General features: G+C 43.3%; 1 protein-coding gene across 1 annotated transcript in view; it reads right to left on the reverse strand.

Annotated features, from left to right (window-relative positions):
- LOC126249183 (inactive phospholipase C-like protein 2) overlaps positions 1-25,416 on the reverse strand; it is a 703,636-nt gene that overhangs the window by 487,036 nt on the left and 191,184 nt on the right. Inside the window, exon 4 of the mRNA XM_049950838.1 lies at positions 244-422. Within this exon, the coding sequence (XP_049806795.1) occupies positions 244-422 (179 nt within the window). The remainder of the gene's footprint in view (positions 1-243; positions 423-25,416) is intronic.

Genomic DNA, 25,416 nt, shown 5'->3' on the forward strand with positions numbered 1-25,416 from the left:
GGCTCAATATTTCTGCAGGGGACTTCCAAAGACTCGTTGAATCCATGCCTCTTCGAGTTGCTGCACTAAGGGGGGCGAAAGGTAATCCGGCACAATATTAGGAAGTATCCCACCAGTTTTGTCATCTCAGTGCATGACGTGCTATATGGATGAACCGCATCTGATGTCTGCCTCTCGTAGTTGCAGGTGGGTACCCGGCTTTGAGTTTTAGTGCGGCTGCTGTGTTCCAGATGGCGGACTTACGGCAAGTTTCTGCAGGACATGGTCGCTGCTGAAGGCGCGGCCCGAGACTCTCTGCACCAGCGTCACCACCTGCTGCTGGTCCAGAGTGCCGTCCTCAGACTCCGGGACAGCCGCTACAGCCTTCTCGAAGCTCTTCTGCAGCCAGCGTTCTCGCATCTTCTCTTTCTCCTCCAACGGGTCTGCAACAAGCACAGGCTACTAAATGGAGGGGCATAAACAAATGAAAAGCCGTGGCAGGGCACATATGCGCGTGATTCCCCCACATAACGCCATGCCACATTGTTGAACAACATTATTTGTAAGCTAATCGGACAAAATATTAATCCATTAAATGTATTCACAATTGCGAATATGGAAAACCATCAGCTGTATAATGGAATGACGACAATGGAAATTTGTGTCGGATGTAACATCATAGCTTAAGGGTCGACCTGCGACAGCAATCGCACAACTTGCGTACGGGCCGCTAGACGCCGCCGCGAACGCTAAGAGTGCATTGCGGTCGCAGGCGCGCATGTTACGTATGGGTGCGAGGTGCCGCCACGAGCGCAACCGTATGTAAGTGCCGACGGAGTTCGGCCAGTTATCATTTTGTTGGCATCTCATTTTTGCCTATTCTCTTATTTGCTTAGTTGTTTAACTCTTATTCGTTTATGGCTCATGTTATTGTGCTCTCTTTCAGCCATTCTGATTGTTTTGATTTGCTCCCAATTGAGAAGTGCTCATTTTGGCATTTAACTTTTGCATATTTCTCATTTTGCTAATAATATGCTCCTTAGCTTTTTACAGTTGATTTGATTAACATAGTCTCATGTACTGTTTGCTCATCTCAGCCTATTCATGTTTTGCTGTTCTTTAAATACTGTAATAATTATCGGAAGCATTTCTTCCCTTAAACTTGTGTAAAGTATTCTCGATGTACAATTTGTTCTGTGACACAGGTGTAAGGTTTTGAATATAAATTATATACAAAACTGTGCTTTAAAGGGAATTTATTTTTTCAGTTTGTACTACATCAGACAACAATTTTGTGATATGAGGGAGAAATTTGAGGGGCGAACCCATGGAAATAGTCTTAAGTGATCCCCTTTAAAAATAAAAACTTGTGTGACACTGAAAGACGTGACACTGTAGGCACCGAAAAAATATATGTAAAATTATACGTCACACGGGCCGGGCCTCGAACACAGATTCCCTGGTTATCGTGAGCGATAGCCTTACCATTTGGCTATCCGTGAGCGACTCATGACCAGACTCAAACTTTCATATGTCGTCAACCATCCGTCTTCAACATGTACTCGCACATTCATTATGTGTTGTCCGGTACAGGCGAGGCATTTCACCTGAAAGTCGCTTGCCCGGTGTCGATGGATAAATACGATACTGCGGTGCATGTGTTGTTTTGAATTACAATGCGAAGTTCCTTTGGACATGCATGCAGCATTCAGAATAACACACGCACTGCAGTATCGTAATATATTAATCGTACCATGTAGGATATTTGCGATACTGCTGAGATTTGGTTTATGAGAATGAGGCCGTGGTCCAATCCACAATTCTCTGCCAACCGTCACGTATTCTACTGCTGGAGACTTAACAGAAGCTTTACTACTCAGAGAGCTATTGCAGACCTAAAAAGAGCCCAGCAAACGAAACAGTTTGTTAGATGTACAGGTAATTAGAAAACCTGAAGGAGCTTCAGGGGATAAAATCTACAGACATACAAGGTCTAGAGTTTCTAAAAAAAAAAAAAAAAAAAAAAAAAGGAACCACTAAAGGGAAAATTTTGCTTCCATTCGTAAAAGCGATCACAGATCGCATCAGCAAAGTTCAAATGGTTCAAATGGCTCTGAGCACTATGGGACTCAACATCTTAGGTCATAAGTCCCCTAGAACTTAGAACTACTTAAACCTAACTAACCTAAGGACATCACACACACCCATGCCCGAGGCAGGATTCGAACCTGCGACCGTAGCAGTCCCGCGGTTCCGGACTGCAGCGCCAGAACCGCTAGACCACCGCGGCCGGCCATCAGCAAAGCACTCGGAAAACACGGTACTGATATGGTGTTTAAACCAACAAGAAAGGTGTGGGAATGTATGAACACTGCAAAGGGCCTACGCCTACTGCTTGCCACAGCAGGGTATACAACGTTGTTCACAATTCATGTTACATACTTCTAGAGGCTGTGTAGGGGACATAGTAAGGTAAGTTTTATAATGGAACGCATGTCCGGAAACGTCATCCAACGACGCTACAGAGTTCCTATGTAAAACCTGATCTAACTCACCTCTTTACCCCTAGAAGTGTGTAACATGAATTGTGAAACACCCTGTATAAAATTCCATACACTTCCGCCCAAGTGTACATAGGAACTACAAAAAAGAGCATTAACACCCGGCTCAAGGAACACAAGACGGATAAATCAGCAATATCAGACTGCGTGATAGGGCCGGGAAATCACCAGTTCCATTTCACTGACATTGTGGTTTTAGTAAGAACTAAGAATTGCTACGCCAGATGAGGAGAGAGGCCATAGAAATTCAAAAGCACAAATATACTTTCAACAGAGAAGGTGCTAAATAAAAAACAGTGCCAACTCTTCCAGTCTACAATCTACATACATTATGTGATCAAAAGTATCTCGACACCTGGCTGAAAATGACTTATAAATTCGTGGCGCTCTCCATCGATAATGCTGGAATTCAATACGGTGTTGGCCCACCCTTAGCCTTGATGAATGCTTCCACTATCACAGGTAGACGTTCTATCAGGTGCTGAAAGGTTTCTTGGGGAATGGCAGCCCATTCTTTACGGAGTGCTACACTGAGGAGAGGAGTCAATGTCGGCCGGTGAGGCCTGGCACGAAGTCTACATTCCAAAACATCCCAAAGGTGTTCTATAGGATTCAGGCCAGGACTCTGTGCAGGCTAGTCAATTTCAGGGATGTTGTAACCACTCCGCTACAGGCCGTGCATTATGAACAGGTATGTCACGGTCCGTGCGGCTCCCCCCGTCGGAGGTTCTAGTCCTCCCTGGAGCATGAGTGTTTGTGTTTTCCATAGCGTAAGTTAGTTTAAGTTAGATTAAATAGTGTATAGGCTTAGGGACCGATGACCTCAGCAGTGAGGTCCCATAAGACCTTACCACAAATTAAAAAAAAAAAAGAACATGTCCTCGATCGTGTTGAAAGGTGTTATCGCCATTCCCGAATTGATTTTAAACAGTGCGAAGCAAGAAGGTGCTTAAAACATCAATGTAGGCCTGCGCTGTGATAGTGCCACGCAAAAGAACAAGGGGTTCAAGCCCCCTCCGTGAAACACAGGACTACACCATAACACCACCGCTTCCGGATTTTACTGTTGGCACTAGACACGCTGGCAGATGACTTTCACCGGGCATTCGCTATCCATGTACCCTGCCATCGGATCGCCACATTGCGTACCGTGATTAGTCACTCCACACAACGATTTTCCACTGTTCAATCGTCCGTTGTTTACGCTCCTTACATCAATCGAGGCGTCGTTTGGCATTTACCGGCGTGATGTGTGGCTTATGAGCAGCCGCTCGACCATTAAATCCATGTTTTATCACCTCCCGCCTAACTGTCGTAGTACTTGCAGTGGATCCTGATGCAGTTTGGAATTCCTGTGTGATGGTCTGGATAGATATCTGCCTATTACACATTACGACCCCTCTTTAATTGTCAGCGGTGCGAGGTCAGCCTGTACGCTTTTGTGCTACACGTGTCCCTTCACGTTTCCACTTCATTGTCACATTGGAAACAATTGACCTAGGGATGTTCACTTTCGAAGTTCGTGAGTTCCGCAGAGCGCCCCATTCCGCCCTCTCACGATGTCGAATGACTACTCAGGTCCTGATATGGAGTACCTGGTAGTAAGCGGCAGCACAATGCACCTAATATGAAAAACGTATGTTTTTGGTGGTGTCCGGATACTTTTGATCACATAGTGTAGCATACTTCGGAGCGACTCCGCGATCTTTGGCAGCGGTCTGAAGACGTCACGGACCGGCCGTTGCGTGGATACATATACGTAAAGTTCGACTTATTGAGCTTGTTTTGAGTCTGTAACAGCTTCCTGAGTCGTTAAATCCCTTGATTATGTCTCCAGCGGTGGAAGACGAAACGTTGGACAGAGAATTATGACTTCGATCCCAGTCTTTTGCCTATAGCTCAAATATCAGCAATAACGCAAAATATTAATCACCCGCAGGAGATATTACGTTAATACCGTTCGGATGATATTTAGTGAATACACGATAATCACTGTTGAGTGTAGTACTGTGCGGTTAGTAAATCGACTGCCGTATTCTCTGCTAGCAGCAACGGCGTTTCCATAACAAAACCAGTACTCAAGCATAACGACATATTAATAAATAAATGTGGCATGTATGATTCAGTAGAATTGGAGAACAAATGACAATCTGACAATCACCGTTTAAAGATTCAGTTACGTAAACTCAAGCACAACTTTGCAACTTGAACTTAAAAAAATAGAAACATGACAATCGATAAATAAATCCATAGCAAATGGAATAACAATGCGGGAAATAACTTATCTTTAACCTGCAGAAATATCTCTCTGTAACCAACACTGAACAATGGTATATGGCACTATTGTCAATATCTTTAGTTCCGTTGGGTCCCAGCATAGTATACGTCGGTATAGGACATGATGAAAATGAATAATTCAGGATTAGCTGCAGTTAAGTAATAAACTTTAATAAATATTTTACATTTGCGGCCTGTTTCGGCTTATTGCCACTGTCAAGTGACCTGCGAAAATAGCATACGCTGCATTATCTATAAGTAGATCGTAGCTGTTTAATGTTTACAACTACACTGATACTTACGTCTAGTTCTAAATGACCATCATATTTCATCTATAGCACATTTTTTCTGTCATATCTTTGTAAGTATATTACTGTTTTAGTTAAGACACGTAAAAATACGTTTTTGTCAGGTATTTTGACAGTTCGATATTGACAGTTCTTTACTACGATGCTGTATGTTTACAAAGCATAGACAGCTCACCAGAGATGATTTTACAATTCGTTGTCCCTTTTTGCTTTAAATTTTATCTATGGTCTGTGTACGTTTTGTATACCACATGAATATTTCTTTTCGTATTCTGTTATGCCAATAAAGTTTTCGAGATAGTATTTATGTTTAAAATCTGTATGTTCATGTAGAATTCTTAATGGAGACAGAGATTTTAAACATAAATACTATCTCAAAATATGTCAATAGAAGACGATAAGAAATAGTCATATGGTAAACAGATTTACACAGGCCATAGATAAAATTTAAAGAAACATAAGAACAACGAAATGTATCATCATCTCTGGTAAGCTGTATATAATTTGTAAACATACAGCATCGTAGTAAAGAACAGTCAAAACTGAACTGTCAAAATATCTGACAAAACCGTATTTTTTCGTTTCGTAACTACTAAAAGTAATATACATACAAAGATATGACAGAAAAAATGTGCTATAGATGCAGTGTGATCGTCATTTCCAACTAGAGGTAAGTATCAATGCAACTGTAAACATTAAACAGCGACGATTTACGTACAGATAATCCTAACTGTTTTTTTCACATGTCACGTGATAATGGCAACAACAAACTGTACTACATTGCTGCAGCTAGTTTTGGAGCATTAATTTTCTTTATGTCATACACTAATGTTATATGGAATGAAATATTTTTAGTGGGTGCTATTGAACAACTTTCATAAAGGTTAGGAACCGCATCATGCAATATATTGGTGAACCTATTTTTATTTTGACTATCGATTACTGTCACACTTCATCTATAGTTGCTCTAGTTTAGTAGAGATCGTCAACGGAAGGTCAAAGAGTGACCGAAATCGAAAGTCAAAATAAAAATATTTAATTTACAGCTGATGATGCAGTTCCTAAGCCTTATATCGAACGTTTTATTCGAATTAGTCTACACAACCACCTCCTCAAACGTTTATTATTCCTCTTGAAAAACCGTGTATTTATGACGTCAGAAGATCTACGGGTATTCAGTACCTAGTAAGTCATGTCAGCGCGCTTCAAAGACTGACTCAATGCATGTGTCATTTGTGGTTTCCTTCTATTTTATTGTTATTTCTGGGGAAAAGAACACATATGATGGACAATCGTGATCCTGAATTTAAGACAATGGTTCAACTGAGTGGGCCAGCATTTCAGGGACTGTCGGTCACATTTTCATCAATAACCTAAAATATAAAGTTTTAAAGCCTTAACATGCCATTATGGGTGAAACTATTTATTATAGATGTAACATAGGTGATACTTTGTTGCTTCTTATCGGTTCTGATTGATATATAGAAGAAATAATAAAAAAGTTCGACGAAGTCCACAGGGGATCCACAGGACCCGGCCTGCTGCGTGTGCGGTGTGAGATGGACGGCAACTGGCGCAAGTCGACGATTTTAGTGGATGAAGAAGACTCGCAGTCCAATGTGTTTCAATTTTCTTTTTCTTAGGAAGCCAAAATAGTCTTGGAAGACGTTTAAGTTTATTAACCTCATGAGTTAAGATTTTACTGCCTGATGATGAGAGCATTGTCTCTCGAAACGCGATATGAGCTATATGTAGCACAGAAATACGGTCGAATGCTACCAATTATAATTGCAAATGATTAATTTCGAAGTTGATTTTCATAAGTTCGACCTCTGACGTCAATACACTTTCCAATTCTCTTGACAACACCACGTGTAGCGCTTCTAAAGCCTTCTTAGCGCTACTGTACGAGCGCAGCACAAATAATACGAACGATCAAAGTGTCTTTTGTATTTACTTTTTCTTTGTAAGCTCCACCTTTCAACCATCCCCATAGGCATAAGATCTGCGGATCATGGAAGACAAGAAACATGACCATTTTCTTCGATCCATCTTCTGAAGAAGGCTGGGTTTAGAAGATGTGCCTCCTGGTGACTAGAATGCGCAGGGAACCCGACATGCTGGAAGAACATATCCATCTATGTAGCCTAAGAAACCTGTTCCAATAATTCTGGAAACTCGTTCTCAAGAAAGTAGATTCCGAGACCATACAAGACATTGTATTACATTAATGTTTGTTCCATAGATCATGAATACGACATTTCGTAATGATGCGGAACATGTCAGTTTAACACAAATTTTCTTTGGACGTTATCTTCTTTTAGTTTTTTTTTTTACAGTTACTACTTCATATCTAAAAAATCATCTGTTGATTAGAAGGAGTTGTCATTCAGAAATTCTTTTAATTTGTTTTTAAATGCAAGTTGGCTAAATGTCAGACTTTTAATGCTATTTGGTAAATGACTAAAGACTTTTGTGGCAGCATAATTCACCCCTTTCTATCTCAAAGTTAGATTTAGCCCAGAATTGTGAAGATCATCCTTTCTTCTAGTGTTGTAGCTATCCACTTTGCTATTATTTTTGAAACTGGATGTGTTTATCACCAAAATTAGCGATAACCCTGATAGCATAATAGTATCAACAATTCATCAACGTATTTCTTCCAATTCAATTTCTCATCAATGCTCACACCCAGAAATTTTAAATATGCCTTAGCAACAGACTTCGGTTCGAAATCTATATTTATCAGTGGTGTTATGCCATTTACTGTATAGAACTGTATATACTGTGTTCTCTCAGAATTTAGTGCGAGCCTATTTGCAGAGAATTACTTAATAATATTCTGGAATACATTATTTACAATTTCCTCAGCTAATTCTTGTTTGTTGGGTGTGATTACTAGACTTTTATCACTGGCAGCACAACAGGTCCACTCAACTGATTATGTATCATAACACTCTAAACATTTACAGAGATGCGTTCTTGAAAATGTTTCTCCGCAAAAGTCTGTGGGTTTTTGTCGAACCACCGATGCGGGCTAAGAGTGCTATCAACAGCGTCATTAGTAAAAGTGGTTTCATCGGTAAACATTATTAATGAGACCATTCGGTGACTTACAATTAGTCAACGGCAAAATTCCAATTGTCTACCTTCACCTCTTGCTCCAAGGTGTTGAATCAGCTATAAATGATAAGGAAAGACGTCGTGCATGAGCAATGTCAGCCATATCATCGAGTGAGGATAATTGATACATGCAGAAATCCTGCGTGTGCTTGTTGAAAGACTACGTTCTACCAACTGAATGTGTTCTACTGCAAATGGTTCAAATGGCTCTGAGCACTATGGGACTTAACATCTGAGGTCATCAGTCCCCTAGACTTAGAACTACTTAAACCTAACTAACCTAAGGAAATCACACACATCCATGCCCGAGGCAGGATTCGAACCTGCGACAGTAGCAACAGCGCGGTTCCGGACTGAAGCGCCTAGAACCGCTCGGCCACAACGACCGGCTGTTCTGCTGCATCCACACACTGTTCATTTGATTGTTCAGATGAAATACTCGTATGACTGCTACGCCGTGCAACACTCTCCCGCAGTTTTGTGGAAACACGAGAAAGCAATTTTTAAAACGCTATTTTGCGGTTTGAAAATTGTCTGCCGTATTTTCTGTAACCAGCAGCAGCGTTTTCACTTCGACAATTATACGTAAAAAGGGTACCGGCTTACTTAGAATCTGTAAATAACTCTACGTGCTGGGTGCTAACAGGATACGATAGCATTGACCAGCGAATCAGTCACAATTACAGTTGAAAAATTCGGCGATGGAAATTCTAGCACGACTTCCCGGCTCGGACTTCGGCATATAAATAAACCTATAACAACTGAGGTTAAAACAAGTGACCTGAAAACGTAGCTCTGAAACAGACTGTATATCTGCAAACAATTGAAACTGACACCTGTCATTTCGAATGCTGAATGTATACTACCACCATCTAAAACATTTGTTATTCCTCCTGGGAGACCCTGTTGTATACAGGTCCAAGATTTCTGTTTGTACAATGCATTCACAACCGGAAAGACCAGAATGTTCAGTTTTTATTACCTGGTCAAATATAATCAAGCGCGCATTTGTTGCCGTCGGTGTACAGTGACAAACACGTTTATGAAGAGCTCGGTGTAGCACCGTTACACTCACAACTAGTGGAATGCTGGCGCTTGGTTTTGTGTTTCCTCGCTCCTTCCATAAAAATATGGACAGCAGAATTTCGCTGCCGCAGTATTTCTTTTCAACGAACGAGATACATGCTCTGAACTGGAAGGTATTTTGTGCCACGTAGTTTTACCTGCTTCCAGATCTATTCACCTCCTCACCCGCAAACCACAACAAGGGACAAAACGCATTGGCGCGAATAATATGGCCTGCCAGTTCCAACCTCGCCGACAAAAGGAATTTTTATCTCCGCAACATTACCCAGGAAGACAGTTCCGGAATATTCTGTGCTTCACATTTCGCATCACTTTTCTGCGTTAAATTCCGTAGCCCTGCCAAGCGTTTTTTTCGGCAAGAGAAAAACACTATACACTTCACTAGACCGAATTTTCTCGTACTTCTACTATGGTGGTTCGACATTATATGTAACATGTCAGGCAAACGTAAACAGATGTACGAATGTGCATTTTACTGTATATCGTGCGTTTTAAGAATTAACAAGCCTCTGTCAATGCTACGTATGCAAACATGCCCGTGTGCACAACCGTAAATGGTTTTATTTCTTACAGACCTGTATATAATGTGCTGCTTTTTATCCACCACAATGACAACATGGCATGACGTATTAACTTACACTTCAGTCTGGAACCGCGTGACCGCTACGGTCGCAGGTTCGAATCCTGCCTCGGGCATGGATGTGTGTGATGCCCTTAGGTTAGTTAGGTTTAAGTAGTTCTAAGTCTAGGGGGCTGATGACCTCAGATGTTAAGTCCCATAGTGCTTAGAGCCATAATAACTTACACTGGAACAAAATTTATTACAAAAATTTTCTGAAGGTATATAAATGCAAAGTTTCTATTTCTGTAGTTCTAATGTTAAACAAAACATTTTATCTCAGATATTTTTTCATAAATCACGATAAGGGGTATAGTCATATAGTCCATAGATATGCTTTATGATACAGACCAGAAGCTGACAGCTACTACTTTTGAAACCGACTGTTAACAATAGAGACTGATGCTATCTAGGCGATTGAAAATTAGACTACCATCTACACTCTTTTTTAAAACAGAATTTATCTTAGCACAGGTGTTTCAAACTGTCTCTGATTCTCCTACTTTCGCTTCGTCGTCATAATTGTCATTCGCTGTATGAAGGCTTCTCCAGACTGCACCAAGGGCTACGATCTTCAGCTTTACGCATCCACGTTGCTATTGCATGTTTTCTAATGTCATCCGCCTACTAGAGATCAGAAATGAGCTCCACATACGTGCTTTAACCTCACCAGTGAGTCATGTGACGTCATGTCCGAAGTCGCCGTCTCCGTGTGCGGTGTGCTTGTGGGCTCGAATCGTCTCCGCTGCTCAAATGGCTCTGAGCACTATGCGACTTAACTTCTGAGGTCATCAGTCGCCTAGAACTTAGAACTAATTAAACCTAACTAACCTAAGAACATCACACACATCCATGCCCGAAGCAGGATTCGAACCTGCGACCGTAGCGGTCGCTCGGTTCCAGACTGTAGCGCCCAGAACCGCACGGCCACTCCGACCGGCTGTCGTCTCCGCTGCTGCCCACTTACCACCTGAATCTGTTACCGGATACAAGTGGGATCGACTCGCTCACGAAAGGAGAGCGAGTAGACGAGTTCGCAAATACAAACACAGACTCGCCTTATTGCCGTTACATACACAACCGTTTCGAAAGAAATTTCCGCCATGAAATTACAAATTACTATTCATTTATTTTAAGATGTGGTGCTACAGGCGAATGTTGGAAATGAGATGGACTGATAAGGTAAGGAATGAGGAGGTTCTGCGAAGGATCGGAGTGGAAAGGAATATATGGGCCGACCGAGGTAGCCGAGCGGTTCTAGTTGCTTCAGTCTGGAACCGCGAGACTGCTTCTGTCGCAGGTTCGAATCCTGTCTCGGGCATGGATGTGTGTGATGTCCTTAGGTTAGTTAGGTTTAAGTAGTTCTAAGTTCTAGGGGACTGATGTCCTCAGATGTTAAGTCCCATAGTGCTCAGAGGCATTTGAACCATTTGGAATATATGGAAAACACTAACAGGGAGAAGACACAGGATGATACACTGATGCGGCAAAGAAACTGGCTTAGGCATGCGTATTCAAATACACAGATATGTAAACAGGCAGAATACGGCTCTGTGATCGGCAACGCCTATATACGACATCCAGTGTCTGGCGGAGTTGTTAGATCGGTTACTGCTGCTACAGTGGCATTTTATCAATATTTGAGTGAGTTTCATACTAGTGTTATAGTGGGTGCACGAGTGATGGGACACAGCATCTCCGAGTTAGTGATGAAGTGGGGATTTTCGTCCGACCATTTTACGAGTGAATATCAGGAATCCGGTGAAACATCAAATCTCCGACATCGGCGCGGCCAGAAAAGGATCCTGCAAGAACGGGACCAATGACGAATGAAGAGAATCGTTCAACGTGACAGAATTGTAACCCCATCCGCAAATTGCTGCAGATTCCAATGCTGGGCCATCAACAAGTGTCAGCGTGCTTCCAAATGGTTTTCGTTTGAAGCGTGGACTACAGTGTGAAACTTATTCCAGCTATCACTCCTCCCCTAATAGAACACATTTTTAGTTGTGTACTTCTTTGGGTGCTCGGCTTTCGGAGCGGAAGGCCCACTCGTGTATCCTTGATGACTGCACCACACAAAGCTTCATTCCTCGTCTGGACCCGTCAACACCGACATTGGACTGTTGATGACTGGAAACATATTGCCTGGTCGGACGAGTCTCGTTACAAATTGTATCGAGAAGAAGGACGTATACGGGTATGGAGACAACCTCACTATCCATGGACCCTACATGTCAGCAGCGGACTGTTCAAGCTGGTGGAGGCTCTGTAACGGTGTGGGGCGTGTGCAATTGGAGTGACATGGGACCTCCTGATACGTCTAGATATAACCTATCCTTTTTGTAATAAACAGAATGGAAAATACACTGACGGAAGAAAATCGCGCCAAGAAGTTGTGTGACATAAATGAAAGTTCGTAGCCGTGTTTCTACACCTGAAAGATGGTAGCTATTCAAATTTCGCGCCACTCGCGTAACAGTGGCGCTAGTAGCACCGCTATGAGGCTGCAAATCTGGTGTCCTTTCAATACACGTTGTAACGGTCGTGAGCGTTAGTTACCTTTGAGATGGGACGTGGTGAGCTGATGTTGTATTGTATTGTATTGTATGTTAACCGGGGACCTAGAAACGACGGAGAGGCTCCGTCCCCGCCGCAGCCGCAGTGGTCCACAACCCCATGACAACTTCCGCAGTCGTCTCACACCAGACGAGTGTAACCCCTATGTTTGCGTGGTAGAATAATGGTGGTGTACGCGTACGTGGAGAACTTGTTTGCGCAGCAATCGCCGACATAGTGTAACTGAGGCGGAATAAGGGGAACCAGCCCGCATTCGCCGAGGCAGGAGGAAAACCGCCTAAAAACCATCCACAGACTGACGGGTTCACCGGACCTCGACACAAATCCACCGGGCGGATTCGTGCCGGGTACCAGGCGCTCCTTCCCGCCCGGAAAGCCGTGCGTTAGACCGCGCGGCCAACCGGGCGGGCCGAGCTGATGTTAGTCAAGAATGTTTTGAAAGTGACAAAGGCGCCATTGCCAACATCTCACTGAGTTTGAAAGACGTCATGTAATCGAGGTACTTTTGCGATACTGCAGAACGGCTTGACAGGAATCCAGCCACTGTACATGACTGCTGGCAACGGTGGTTGAGAGAATGTACGGTATCAAGATTCCCGGGGTGGGACAGCCACGTGGCATTACCGAGAGGGGAGACCACTGCGTTCGTCGTATGACTCTGGCGCATTGTACTGCATGTGCAGCAACAATATGAGCAGCAGCAGCCACCATAGTGACACAACGAACTGTTACAATATGAGCAGCAGCAGCCACCATAGTGACACAACGAACTGTTACAATATGAGCAGCAGTAGCCACCATAGTGACACAACGAACTGTTACAATATGAGCAGCAGTAGCCACCATAGTGACACAACGAACTGTTACAATATGAGCAGCAGCAGCCACCATAGTGACACAACGAACTGTTACAATATGAGCAGCAGTAGCCACCATAGTGACACAACGAACTGTTACAATATGAGCAGCAGTAGCCATCATAGTGACACAACGAACTGTTACAATATGAGCAGCAGTAGCCATCATAGTGACACAACGAACTGTTACAATATGAGCAGCAGCAGCCACCATAGTGACACAACGAACTGTTACAATATGAGCAGCAGTAGCCACCATAGTGACACAACGAACTGTTACAATATGAGCAGCAGTAGCCACCATAGTGACACAACGAACTGTTACAATATGAGCAGCAGCAGCCACCATAGTGACACAACGAACTGTTACAAATCGTCTGCTTCAAGAATAGCTCTAAGCCAGATGCCCTATAGTGTGCACTCCACTGACTCCAAACCACCCCGTTTGCGAGTTACATGGTGTCAAGCGAGAGCTCATTGGAGCGGAGGTGGAGATCTGTTGAGTTTTCTGATGAAAGCTGGTTCTGCTCCCGGTACCACTGATGGGCGGATGTTGGTTAGAGGGAGGCCAGTTGAAAGCCTGCAACCAACCTGTCTGCTTGCTAGATACACTAAATCTACGAGGTGCGACAATAAAGTAATGAGACTGGTTTTCTTTGCAAGATTTCGCAACTCTGCAGGCTTGCGTAGGCACAATTCCTTGACCTTGGTCTATAAGCTGCTGCCAGTCCAAGTGGCACATCGATGCAACTGCTCAGTCGTGAGTTGTGCTGTAATAAGTTTTCGCGTGATTGTGTCTCTCGTCACGGAAATGGAACCGCAAAATATTGCGCAACGGCATGACATTTCTTTTTGCGTTAAATTGGGTGAAAACGCGACAACAACTTACGGTAAGCTTCAGAAGGCTTTTGGAGAGGAGGTTATGTCAAGAGTTCAAGTTTGTCGTTGGCATAAAATGTTTAGTGAATGCAGAACGAATGTTGAAGATGAAAACCATCAACCTCACGGACGGATGTCAACTTGGGTGGACTTGTACGATCTGATCAAAGATTATACGTGAAAATGACTGCAGAAGAACTGAACATCAATCGAGAAATGGTTCGTCTAATAATAACTGAAGATCTTGGCGTGAGAAAGATTTGTGCAAAAGTGGTCCCCAAAAATCTCACACCACAACAGCGAGAAACACGGAGAAATGTGGCAGCCGATCTGTTAGAGCAAACGGATATAAAATCAGAATTGTCGAGCCGTGTTATCACTGGTGATGAAAGTTGGCTTTTTCAGTACGATCCAGAGACAAAACGCCAAAGTTTGCAATGGTGCTCAAAGGGATCACCCAGACCAAAAAAAGTTCGGATGTCAAAGTCAAAAGTGAAATGCATGCTTGTGTGCTTCTTTGATTCCAAGGGAATTGTTCGTCAAGAGTGGGTGCCCCTGGACAAACAGTTAGCCAATATTACTACAAAGAAATTGTAGGAAGACTTTGTAAAAGGGTTCTTCGTGTCCGTGTCAAAATTGCTGATAACTGGATTCTGCGTCATGATAATGCGCCATCCCATACTGCTCTGTCAGTACAGCAATTTTTAACCTCAAAACAAATTTCAGTACTACCACAGTCACCTTATTCAGCAGATATCGCTCCGTGCGACTTTTTTCTATTTCCAAGAGTTAAAACGGCGGTCAAGGGACACCATTTTCAAACAACACAAGATGTCCAAAAAGCTGTGGCGAGGGTCTTGGATGATATTACAGAATATAAGATCCAGAAATGTTACCATCAATGGCAGAAGCGCTGGAAAAAATGTGTGCAATCAGAAGGGAACTACTTTGAAGCAGACAACACTAAACTTGACTAAAATGGTAAGCAACATTTTTTTCACATCAGTCTCATTACTTTACTGTCGTACCTCGTATACCTGGAACTACGGTCTCCGGTGCAATTTCGTTTGACAGCAGGGGCACACTCGTGCTTATCCCACGCATCCTGACTGCAAATTATTACGTAAATCTGGTGATTAGACCAGTTGTGCTGCCCTTCATGAACAGCATTTCCAGGGGGTGTTTTACAACAGGATAACGCTCGCCTGCATACCGCTGTTGTAACCCAATATGCTCTACAGAGTGTCGAAACGTTGCCTTGGCCTGTTCGATCGCTAAATCTGTCTGCAATTGAGCACATGTGGATCATCATCGGACGACAACTCCAACGTCATCCACAAACAGCATTAACCGTCCTGGTATTGACTGACGAAGTGCAAAAGGCATGGTACTCCATCCCACAAACTGATGTTTGCGTGCTTGCATTCAACATTCTGGCGGTTACACTGGTTATTAATGTACCAGCATTTCATATTTTCAATGGCTTATCTCGCACATACATTAACCTGTGATTTTGCAACATTAATCTCTTAAATGTGTTACTTAGACAAATGTATTCATGAAATTCTATTATTCTACATTAATTATTTTTTGGTGTTACAACTTTTTCCGCTTGTGTATAGGATTCCTGAATAAATGTAAGAGAGGCGCTGATGACACTAACATTGACAGTTTAAATAAATAAATAAATAAATAAACAGCGTCTAGTGAAGTCATCAGGTGGTCTAAACGAATTGACAAATCATTAAGGCAGGTTATTCCATGGTGCGAAAAGTGGCGACCGACCATAGCAATAAGAAGTGTGAGGTCCTCACCTACTTCACCTACAGACGTAATCAACTAGCTACCGTAATGTGTATGTCAAGGGTTACCTTCTTTCACTGGTAAGCATTCCTTTCCTGCTCCACTCGCAAATGCAACAAGGAAAAAACGACTATTTATTTGCTTCTGTGCGATCCCTAATATATCCTGCCTTTTCTTCACCCTAATGTATCCTGCCTTTTCTTCGAGAGATGTACATGGTGGCTGTACGACCGTTCCACAGTCTGTCGCAAATATCGGTTCTCTAAGCTTCCTCAATAATGTTTCGTGAAAATAACGTCTTCTTCCTTTCAGCGATTCCCAACTGAGTATTACGGAGCATTTCCGTAACACTTTCGTGTTGATATAATCTGACGGTAACAAATCTAGCAGCACCTCTCTGAATTGCTTCAATGTCTTCTTTTAAGATGGTAAATCTCTTTTGAAAATTTCATAAAACAGATTTATCTTGCGTAAGATGTTTTCTAGGATGTCTGCTTTGTTGTCGCGTTCATCCCAAATTCGCCAGAATCTCTGTTGTAGAGTTACGAGGCGATTTGTGAAAAAGTGTCTACGAAAACCATTCACATCGGGGAAAGAATAGTTGACATCGCGGCCAGAGTGGCAATATATAATTTCAACGATGGCCTAACAGCCATTAGGGAAATCATGAACGTGCTCGAACTTGAGATCGGACCAGCCTGTTACCACTTATGCAGAATAATGGACAAAAAGCATATCGAGCGAGTAGAGCAGAGGATGACAGAAACTGTCAAAGAGGCCTGCAGGACCACTGTGGCCACGAACAAGATGGAAGGGGAACTCCTTTCAGATACGGGAGGATTGCTATATGGTCAAAGGGACACTGATTAGAGGTACGTTTAACTTAACTGCAAAAAATGTAACCCAAAACTTCAAACGCGTTTTTCTTGAAATCTAATTTTTCCAAATTGGCGGGAAACACAGCTTTAGAATTGTAGATACGCTTTTGACCGGAATTTGATGCCGGCGTTCTAAATTGAATTCTCTATCAATGTACTTAGCCGTTTTGCGGCAACTTCAAAATCCTATTTTCGGTGCATGTTTTGTCTCGATTTTGTAGGCAATGACAATGATACGTGTTTCAACACGTCGCATTTTGGTAGAATTTAATATCATCAATTATCCTGAGCATGCTGATAGAAAGTATATTTAAAATGACTTGTTCAAAATTATTTTGTTAGAGGTCGCATAGAAGGGCTGGGGGAATTCTCACCGATATCCACAAGGAGTCCTTCCACTTCGTGCAGCGGCTACGAAGGGCTTCCAATGTGCACAGAAAAAAACTCTCTTACAGACAGAAATATGAGGAATAAAACTATATTAGCAGATTTAGCATTATTTTTTAATTCATCAGAAAAAATACGAAAATTACCTATCTTTTATGCGTTCAAAGAGGGCTACCGTCTTGATCCAACCTGTTGCCATTCAACAAAGGAAGTAGAAATACTACCTATGTCATCCTCGTATAGTCAATCAAAGACAACATTTTCCTGTACACTACGGTGTCATTAGAAAAAAAAGACGCGTATTACTGCTCATTCTGTTCGTCAGATCGTTTACGTATACAGAGAACAAAAGCGAAAAAGAAGGAAGATTAGGGTTTAATGTCTTGTCAACACTAGGTGATTAGAGACGGAGCACAAACCCCGATTATTTCAAGTATGAGTTAGAAAATCAGCCGTGTCCTTTCGAAGTAACCATCCTGGCATTTGCATGGAGTGGTTTAGAGAAATCACGGAAAACCTAAATCTGGATGGCCGGAGGAGGATTTGAACCACCACCTCGAAGAACAAGAGCGCTTATGCCACTCCCCCTGGGGCTCTCTTGACGACACACTTGTCGCTGATACCACTTTGCATTGAAATATGTATAATTGTTTCTTCAATGACTTATGCTTGTGCAGTCCTTAGATTCTATGAGATTAAAATATATATTGTACACCAATGTAGCGTGAGCGATAGAACAGACATATTTCCGTTTTTTAAAGTCGTTTTTATTTACTTTCAGCGCTTTGAGCAACACTATCACCCTTGTAGGCGTACACGAACTAGGACGCAAGCCGCTTGCGTAGTCTTGATACAATCAGGTAACTATCAACATATATAGTTTGGCAATACGCGTTTCAACAATATGTTGCGATGGTCAACTATACATTGATATTTGCCACTATCGCTAAGCTTTGGTTTTGTTGTGTGTGTCATTGAAGTCAGGCGATAAAAAATTCCTTACTTCTGCCCAAATCATTAACTGTGAGTTTCTGTCCAGCGGTTACTACCCATTCTAATATCATCTCAAGAGATTACGTTCGATAAGATATGGAGAACGAAAAGGGTACCCTGATTGTATTCCTCCTCGCACAGTGCTGTCACTGCTGGAGGAATGGTTATTCTTCGTGTTAATACATATCGATAAAACGAACATCGCTCTAGACTATATCGGGACAGGTCTGTCTAATATGTACGTAATATTTCGATTTAAAAATAATTTTCTTTGTAACAGGAAACAAACCGACGTTTCTGTCGACACTGGGCATCGCACGAAACCGTGATGAGCCATTATTTGTTTGGGCTGACTCAGCAACACGTCGCAAAAAAATAGCAAATATCTGCAGATACACCAGAAAATGAGCTCTTAGGCGCCGAGCGGTTCTAGGCGTTTCAGTCTGGGACCGCGCGACCGCTACGGTCGCAGGTTCGAATTCTGCCTCGGGCATGGACATGTGTGATGTCCTTAGGTTAGTTAGGTTTAAGTAGTTCTAAGTTCTAGGGGACTGATGACCTCATATGTTAAGTCCCATAGTGCTCAGAGCCACTTGAACATTTTCTTAGGAAAGATACCCTGTATATACTTATTACTTTAGGAGTACGTATCAGAAACAGTCCGTACAATGGAGCTATTACGAACGGAAGAACCAGATGAGAACACATTAACCGGTAATAGACGAAGCCCGCTCATTTGTTCGCTGAAAATCTAAGCTCACCTGACAAAACGTTAGTCACAACCATAAAAATGCCGTGCCCTGTCGTTTAATGATAAAGCGGTTGCCTGGAAACCGAAAGATCGTATCGAATCCCGGTCGGACCACGGAATGTTTCAAACTGCCTTTAAACATAGCCTTCACGTCCCCCCCCCCCCGCACCCCAACTGATTAAACTGATTATAAGATACGCAAGGAACGACAAGTGGTTCGGATTCCACGTAAAACTGGTGGTGTCATTTCCTCGGTAGGGTTACCAGGGTAGGTTATGAACACGAAAGTGGCCGAACTGGTGTGCAACAGGGAGACTTGCAACAGGCCGTTGAGTCTCCTTAACAGAGCACACTAATCGCATTGGAGATGGTGTGGAACTTGTACGAGGCAGACATGTGACCCTAAACTGATGACGTATGTCATGACACTGAAGTGATGTGTGCTTACCAGTCGAATGTATAAAATCAGCACATTAAGATGAGTCGACGTGGAGACATGGCAGAATGGCTGAAACAGGTTTTTATGTCTGAAGCTTTCCGTTAAGTACATCGCGAATGAAGAAACCAGATTTGTTGGTGTATCAGCTCTCACTGTTCAGCGTGACTACGAGACGTGGAGTACCACTCACACACATATAACACTGCGTAAAAATAGTAGTCATCAAAGTACACAGAGTACGCGAAAGAACTTGCCCCCCTTCTGACAGCCGTGTACCGCAAGTCTCTAGAGGAACGGAAGATTCCAAATGATTGGAAAAGAACACAGGCAGCTCCAGTTTTCAAAAAGTTTCGTCGAGCAGATGCGTAAAACTATAGGCCTATATCTCTGACATCGATCTGTTGTAGAATTTTAGAACATGTTTTTTGCTCGCGTATCATGTCATTTCTGGAAACCCGTAATCTACTCTGTACGGATCAACATGGATTCCGGAAACAGCGATCCTGTGAGACACAACTCGCTTTATTTGTTCATGAGACCCAGAAAATATTAGATACAGGCTTCCAGGTAGTTGCCATTTTCCTTGACTTCCGGAAAGCGTTCGGTACAGTTCCGCACTGTCGCCTGGTAAACAAAATAACAGCCTACGGAATATCAGACCAACTGTGTGGCTGGATTGAAGAGTTTTTATCAAACAGAACACAGCATGTTGTTCTCAATGGAGAGACGTCTACAGAAGTTAAAGTAACCTCTGGCGTGCCACAGGGGAGTGTTATGGGACCATTGCTTTTCACAATATATATAAATGACCTAGTAGATAGTGTCGGAAGTTCCATGCGGCTTTTCGCGGATGATGCTGTAGTATACAGAGAAGTTGCAGCATTAGAAAATTGCAGCTAAATGCAGGAATATCTGCAGCGGATAGGCACTTGGTGCAGGGAGTGGCAACTGACCCTTAACATAGACAAATGTAATGTATTGCGAATACATAGAAAGAAGGATCCTTTATTGTATGATTATGTGATAGCGGAACAAACACTGGTAGCAGTTACTTCTATAAAATATCTGGGAGTATGCGTACAGAACGATTTGAAGTGGAATGATCATATAAAATTAATTGTTGGTAAGGCGGGTGCCAGGTTGAGATTCATTGGGAGAGTCCTTAGAAAATGTAGTCCATCAACAAAGGAGGTGGCTTACAAAACACTCGTTCGGCCTATACTTGAGTATTGCTCATCAGTGTAGGATCTGTACCAGGTCGGGTTGACAGAGGAGATAGAGAAGATCCAAAGAAGAGCGGCGCGTTTCGTCACAGGGTTATTTGGTAAGCGTGATAGCGTTACGGAGATGATTAGCAAACTCAAGTGGCAGACTCTGCAAGATAGGCGCTATGCATCGCGGTGTAGCTTGCTGTCCAGGTTTCGAGAGGGTGCGTTTCTGGATGAGGCTCTGAGCACTATGGGACTCAACTTCTCAGGTCATTAGTCCCCTAGAACTTAGAACTAGTTAAACCTAACTAACCTAAGGACATCACACACATCCATGCCCGAGGCAGGATTCGAACCTGCGACCGTGGCCGTCACGCGGTTCCGGACTGACGCGCCTAGAACCGCACGGCCACCAAAGCCGGCTTTTCTGGATGAGGTATCGAATATATTGCTTCCCCCTACTTATACCTCCCGAGGAGATCACGAATGGAAAATTAGAGAGATTCGAGCGCGCACGGAGGCTTTCCGGCAGTCGTTCTTCCCGCGAAGCATACGCGACTGGAACAGGAAAAGGGAGGTAATGACAGTGGCACGTAAAGTGCCCTCCGCCACACACCGTTGGGTGGCTTGCAGGGTATAAATGTAAATGTAGATGTAGAGGATGCTAACTGAATGGGACCGGAAAGGAGCGTACGGCTTTTCAATGACAGTCGATTCGAAAGCTAACAGGAATTGCTGCTGTTCGTAACTGCAGATCCATCTCGGCTAGCTTCCGTGAGAACATTGCGAACGGAACTGCATGCAGTGGACGTTTGGAGTCGGGTAACTTGCAAAAGGACATTTCTGACAACGGCTCATGAAGCTACACGTCTTCAATGTGCCAAAAAAGACAGTAGCTGACTGAAAATTGGTGGTGTCGTCCTATCATTCGTTATATCCCCTCTTTTCCAATGATCCAAGACATCGAGCGCACTTGCACCAGAAAGAGATGTTTAACCTACATGTTAGTTCGGGCCATGGTTTAGTTTGTAGTGTACTGGGAGTGTTTCACGCACCGCAACTTGGACCCACTCATTCAAGTTGCCGTGAACGTGAATTAGGTTATTTGCTGTAACATTCTTTGGGAGCAACTTACGCCCCATCGTACCTCGACTGACACGCTAAATCTCCAGATCTTAATCCAATAGGAAATGGACTGGATGATCTGGAAAGGTAGGCGGAACATAACAATCAGCATTGGCGCCATTTGGTAGCTCTACTGGTTCTAATTGATATGTTCCTCTCACAACAGCCACAACCAATTGCTAGCCAAACCACGATCCACGGTCGTCTAGCATGTGGGTACTAGCCAACCACGATATTACTGCACTTCACCTGCCGTAGCCGTTGTCGGAAACACGCTGCGGCGTTACAGTAAACAAATGCAGTGGTGGCTAAGGACAACGCATCGCACTGTCGAGCTTTGGGGTCAGTTGTGCTGACATTATGGAGCAGTTCAGTGTATCTTCTTGAAATATCGTTAATAGTGCATTGCGGTGTTATCCATAATCATACACACCCATGAGAGTGAAAACAGAGGAAAATGTCACAAAAGTGGACACATTCGGGTGAAAAAGAGCTTATATTGAAAGTCGTACAATTTTGCCAGGAAGGAAGAAAGCAGAATCTGGTAATGATACTTTTAGGGAAATCAATTTTGCGGGCCGCAAGAATGGTAGGGGAGTAGACAGAACAGTGAACTACATTCTGAAAGACTTTAAGAAAGCGGAAGAAACCGGGCGAAAAGTTAAAACTCCTGGAAAATAAAGGCGTTCCAGAAAACTAATTTCTCTATATAATTTCGATGAAGCACTTAAAGGAAGAAAGTTTTTGGAATAGTTAAATAGAAGGAGGAAATACCAACGTTGAAAAAGCTGCTTGTATCTTCAAAAACTGAGATAAATTGTCAGAGGAGTAGATAAATACTCCTGAAAATATTCAAAGATATGGGTTTCGTTTCAAAAAATGTAAAAATAAGAACCATCCAAACGTTCCGACATTATTACTAAGGGTGCGGAATACGAGTACTTGGGAGCAATCAGAGTAACGAGAAGGGACCGAATAAACCAGTGCTATTCACTGGGTTCGTACGCATTATACCATGAAAAAGTATTGGCAGCATGAAGAAGTTCCAGGTTTAATGACTAACAGCAGTTCAGGTCAAAGAGCTATCATTGTTGACGCTGGACAAGCAATGGATTCAATAGAGGTAGCAGAGTTAATTTGTGATACGAAATCTAAATCCCACAATTATCATAATTATTAGAAATGGCTCTGAGCACTATGGGACTTTACTTCTGAGGTCATTAGTCCCCTAGAACTTAGAACTACTTAAACCTAACCAACCTAAGGGCATCACACACATCCAGGCCCGAGGCAGGATTCGAACCTGTGACCGTAGCGGTCGCGCGGTTCCAGACTGTAGCGCCTAGAACCGCTCGGCCACTCCGGCCGGCTTTCATTTTTTCTCCACATTTGCTCGATTTTTTCGCTGTCTGAATTTAGATTACGTTTTTTCTGTCCTTCGCCCTCTTGCCTAATAACGGAAACACCCCCAGTCTTCACTGACACTGAAGACCTCCAAACAACCTAACCACCCACAAACTTGACTGCAATAACCCTCTACTTTCCCCCCTATTTTCTGTGCGCGCCGCTGTCTGTCAGTGTGACGCCCCCCGGCGGCTGTTTTCGTGAGCTGGCGCATGCAGCGTCCAAGGGGTAAACGTCTTCTATCGGGACGTGCTATAGTGCGAAGTAAGAGCCGCTTGTTGCAGTTGCGGTTAAGTTTACTTCGTCGTATTGCCGAGGCGTGCAGTGATGTATTTTGGTGTTGCTCCTTAAGAACAATATAACAGAGTTGTGTCCTGTTTAGTATTCGTCTAAATAGCTGAAGTGTTTTAACAATTTTGTTCAAGTGTTTAATCGTGGTTACTCTCTTTGCCGAATGTTGGAAGCATCGGGTTGGACACGCAGTGTCTGCTAACTGTTGGTTATGTAGCGACCGGCAAGCTGATGTCTCTATGGGTTCGCGATCACTGTATTGTCTTTATGTCCCTTGTCAACCATGACGCGTGCGGTATCAAATGCATTGGCTGTGTTGTGAGCGCCCGCATCTCGTGGTCGTGCGGTAGCGTTCTCGCTTCCCACGCCCTGGTTCCCGGGTTCGATTCCCGGCGGGGTCAGGGATTTTCTCTGCCTCGTGATGGCTGGGTGTTGTGTGATGTCCTTAGGTTAGTTAGGTTTAAGTAGTTCTAAGTTCTAGGGGACTGATGACCATAGATGTTAAGTCCCATAGTGCTCAGAGCCATTTGAACCATTTTTTTGTGTTGTGAGTGGCTTAGCAAACGGCGCGTGATTAGTGATTAGGAATAAGTGTTGTGTTTTTCTTGAGTGCTAACAGCAAGCAGGGATGGCCGTTGACATTTTTCGGTCTCATGATTTGAACAAGTGAGCGTGTGTGTTGGGGACAGCTTAGGCATCACTACGACTGAAATTGGAATGTTTACGTTTGCTATTTGTTCGAAATGTCTGAGGTTCGATCCTCGAAAGTTTATTCCCAATGCTTGATATTGTCAGCTGTACATTGAGATCCGGTTTGAACAATCCGATTGATGTCCTGCGTTCGGTTTCTGTAATAGTGGTTGCACGTTTCTTCTAGTGAGTTCAGTCATCCGCAACAAAAACATCGCAGAGTTAGATGTTATGCAGTTCACACCCGGGATCTGAAATGGCTTTGGATTTTTTCCCCTCCGCTGTTAGCCGGCCGCTGTGGCCGAGCGGTTCTAGGCGCTTCAGTCCGGAACCGCGCTGATGCTACGGTTGCAGGTTCGAATCCTGCCTCGGGCATGGATGTGTGTGATGTCCTTAGGTTAGTTAGGTTTAAGTAGTTCTAAGTTCTAGGGGACTGATGACCTCAGATGTTAAGTCCCATAGTGCTCAGAGCCATTTCAACCAACTCCTCTGTCATGTTACATGGTCATCAGTCCCCTAGAACGTAGAACTACTTAAAGCTAACTAACCTAAGGACATCACACACATCCATACCCGAGGCAGGATTCGAACCTGCGACCGTAGTGGTCGCGCGGTTCCAGACTGTAGCACCTAGAACCGCTCGGCCACCCCGGCCGGCCTAACTTAATTGATATGCGAAAGTAATGGCTAGCCATGGTTCCATGGTTATGTTCCATCAGAATCAGTCGAATGTTTGTTTCCTGCTGCAGAGACCGACAAGCAGTGGTAAGTCTGGTTTTGTTGCGTTTAAATGGTGTATGTATCCCTGGTGTATCATGTATGGTTACGTTCGTTAGCTCTCAGTTGTAAGTGGTTCTGCTGGGAATCGGCCATGCTCCTAACTCCACTGTCGGTGGTTCAACTGTGGCGTGTGATCCGTGATTAGCCAGCCATGTGTGTTTAGCCAATCCGACTACCTGAAATATCTGTCTCTCAAGTGTCTTGTATTAGCTGTTAGTTGAGATATCGTGACTTCTGGATGAAATCTGATTGATTCTGTATCTCAGTGGTTTAATATGAGTAGTGTTTATTGACGAGAAAATAAGTTTAGGACGTCATACGAGCAGACGATTCGCGTGCCTAGTGTGCTTTTCTGTGTCGAATTTGGAGCGCCTGAATTAAGACTGGAGGCACCCCTG

This window comes from Schistocerca nitens, chromosome 3 (assembly GCF_023898315.1).
Source record: "Schistocerca nitens isolate TAMUIC-IGC-003100 chromosome 3, iqSchNite1.1, whole genome shotgun sequence".
Taxonomy (NCBI): domain Eukaryota; kingdom Metazoa; phylum Arthropoda; class Insecta; order Orthoptera; family Acrididae; genus Schistocerca; species Schistocerca nitens.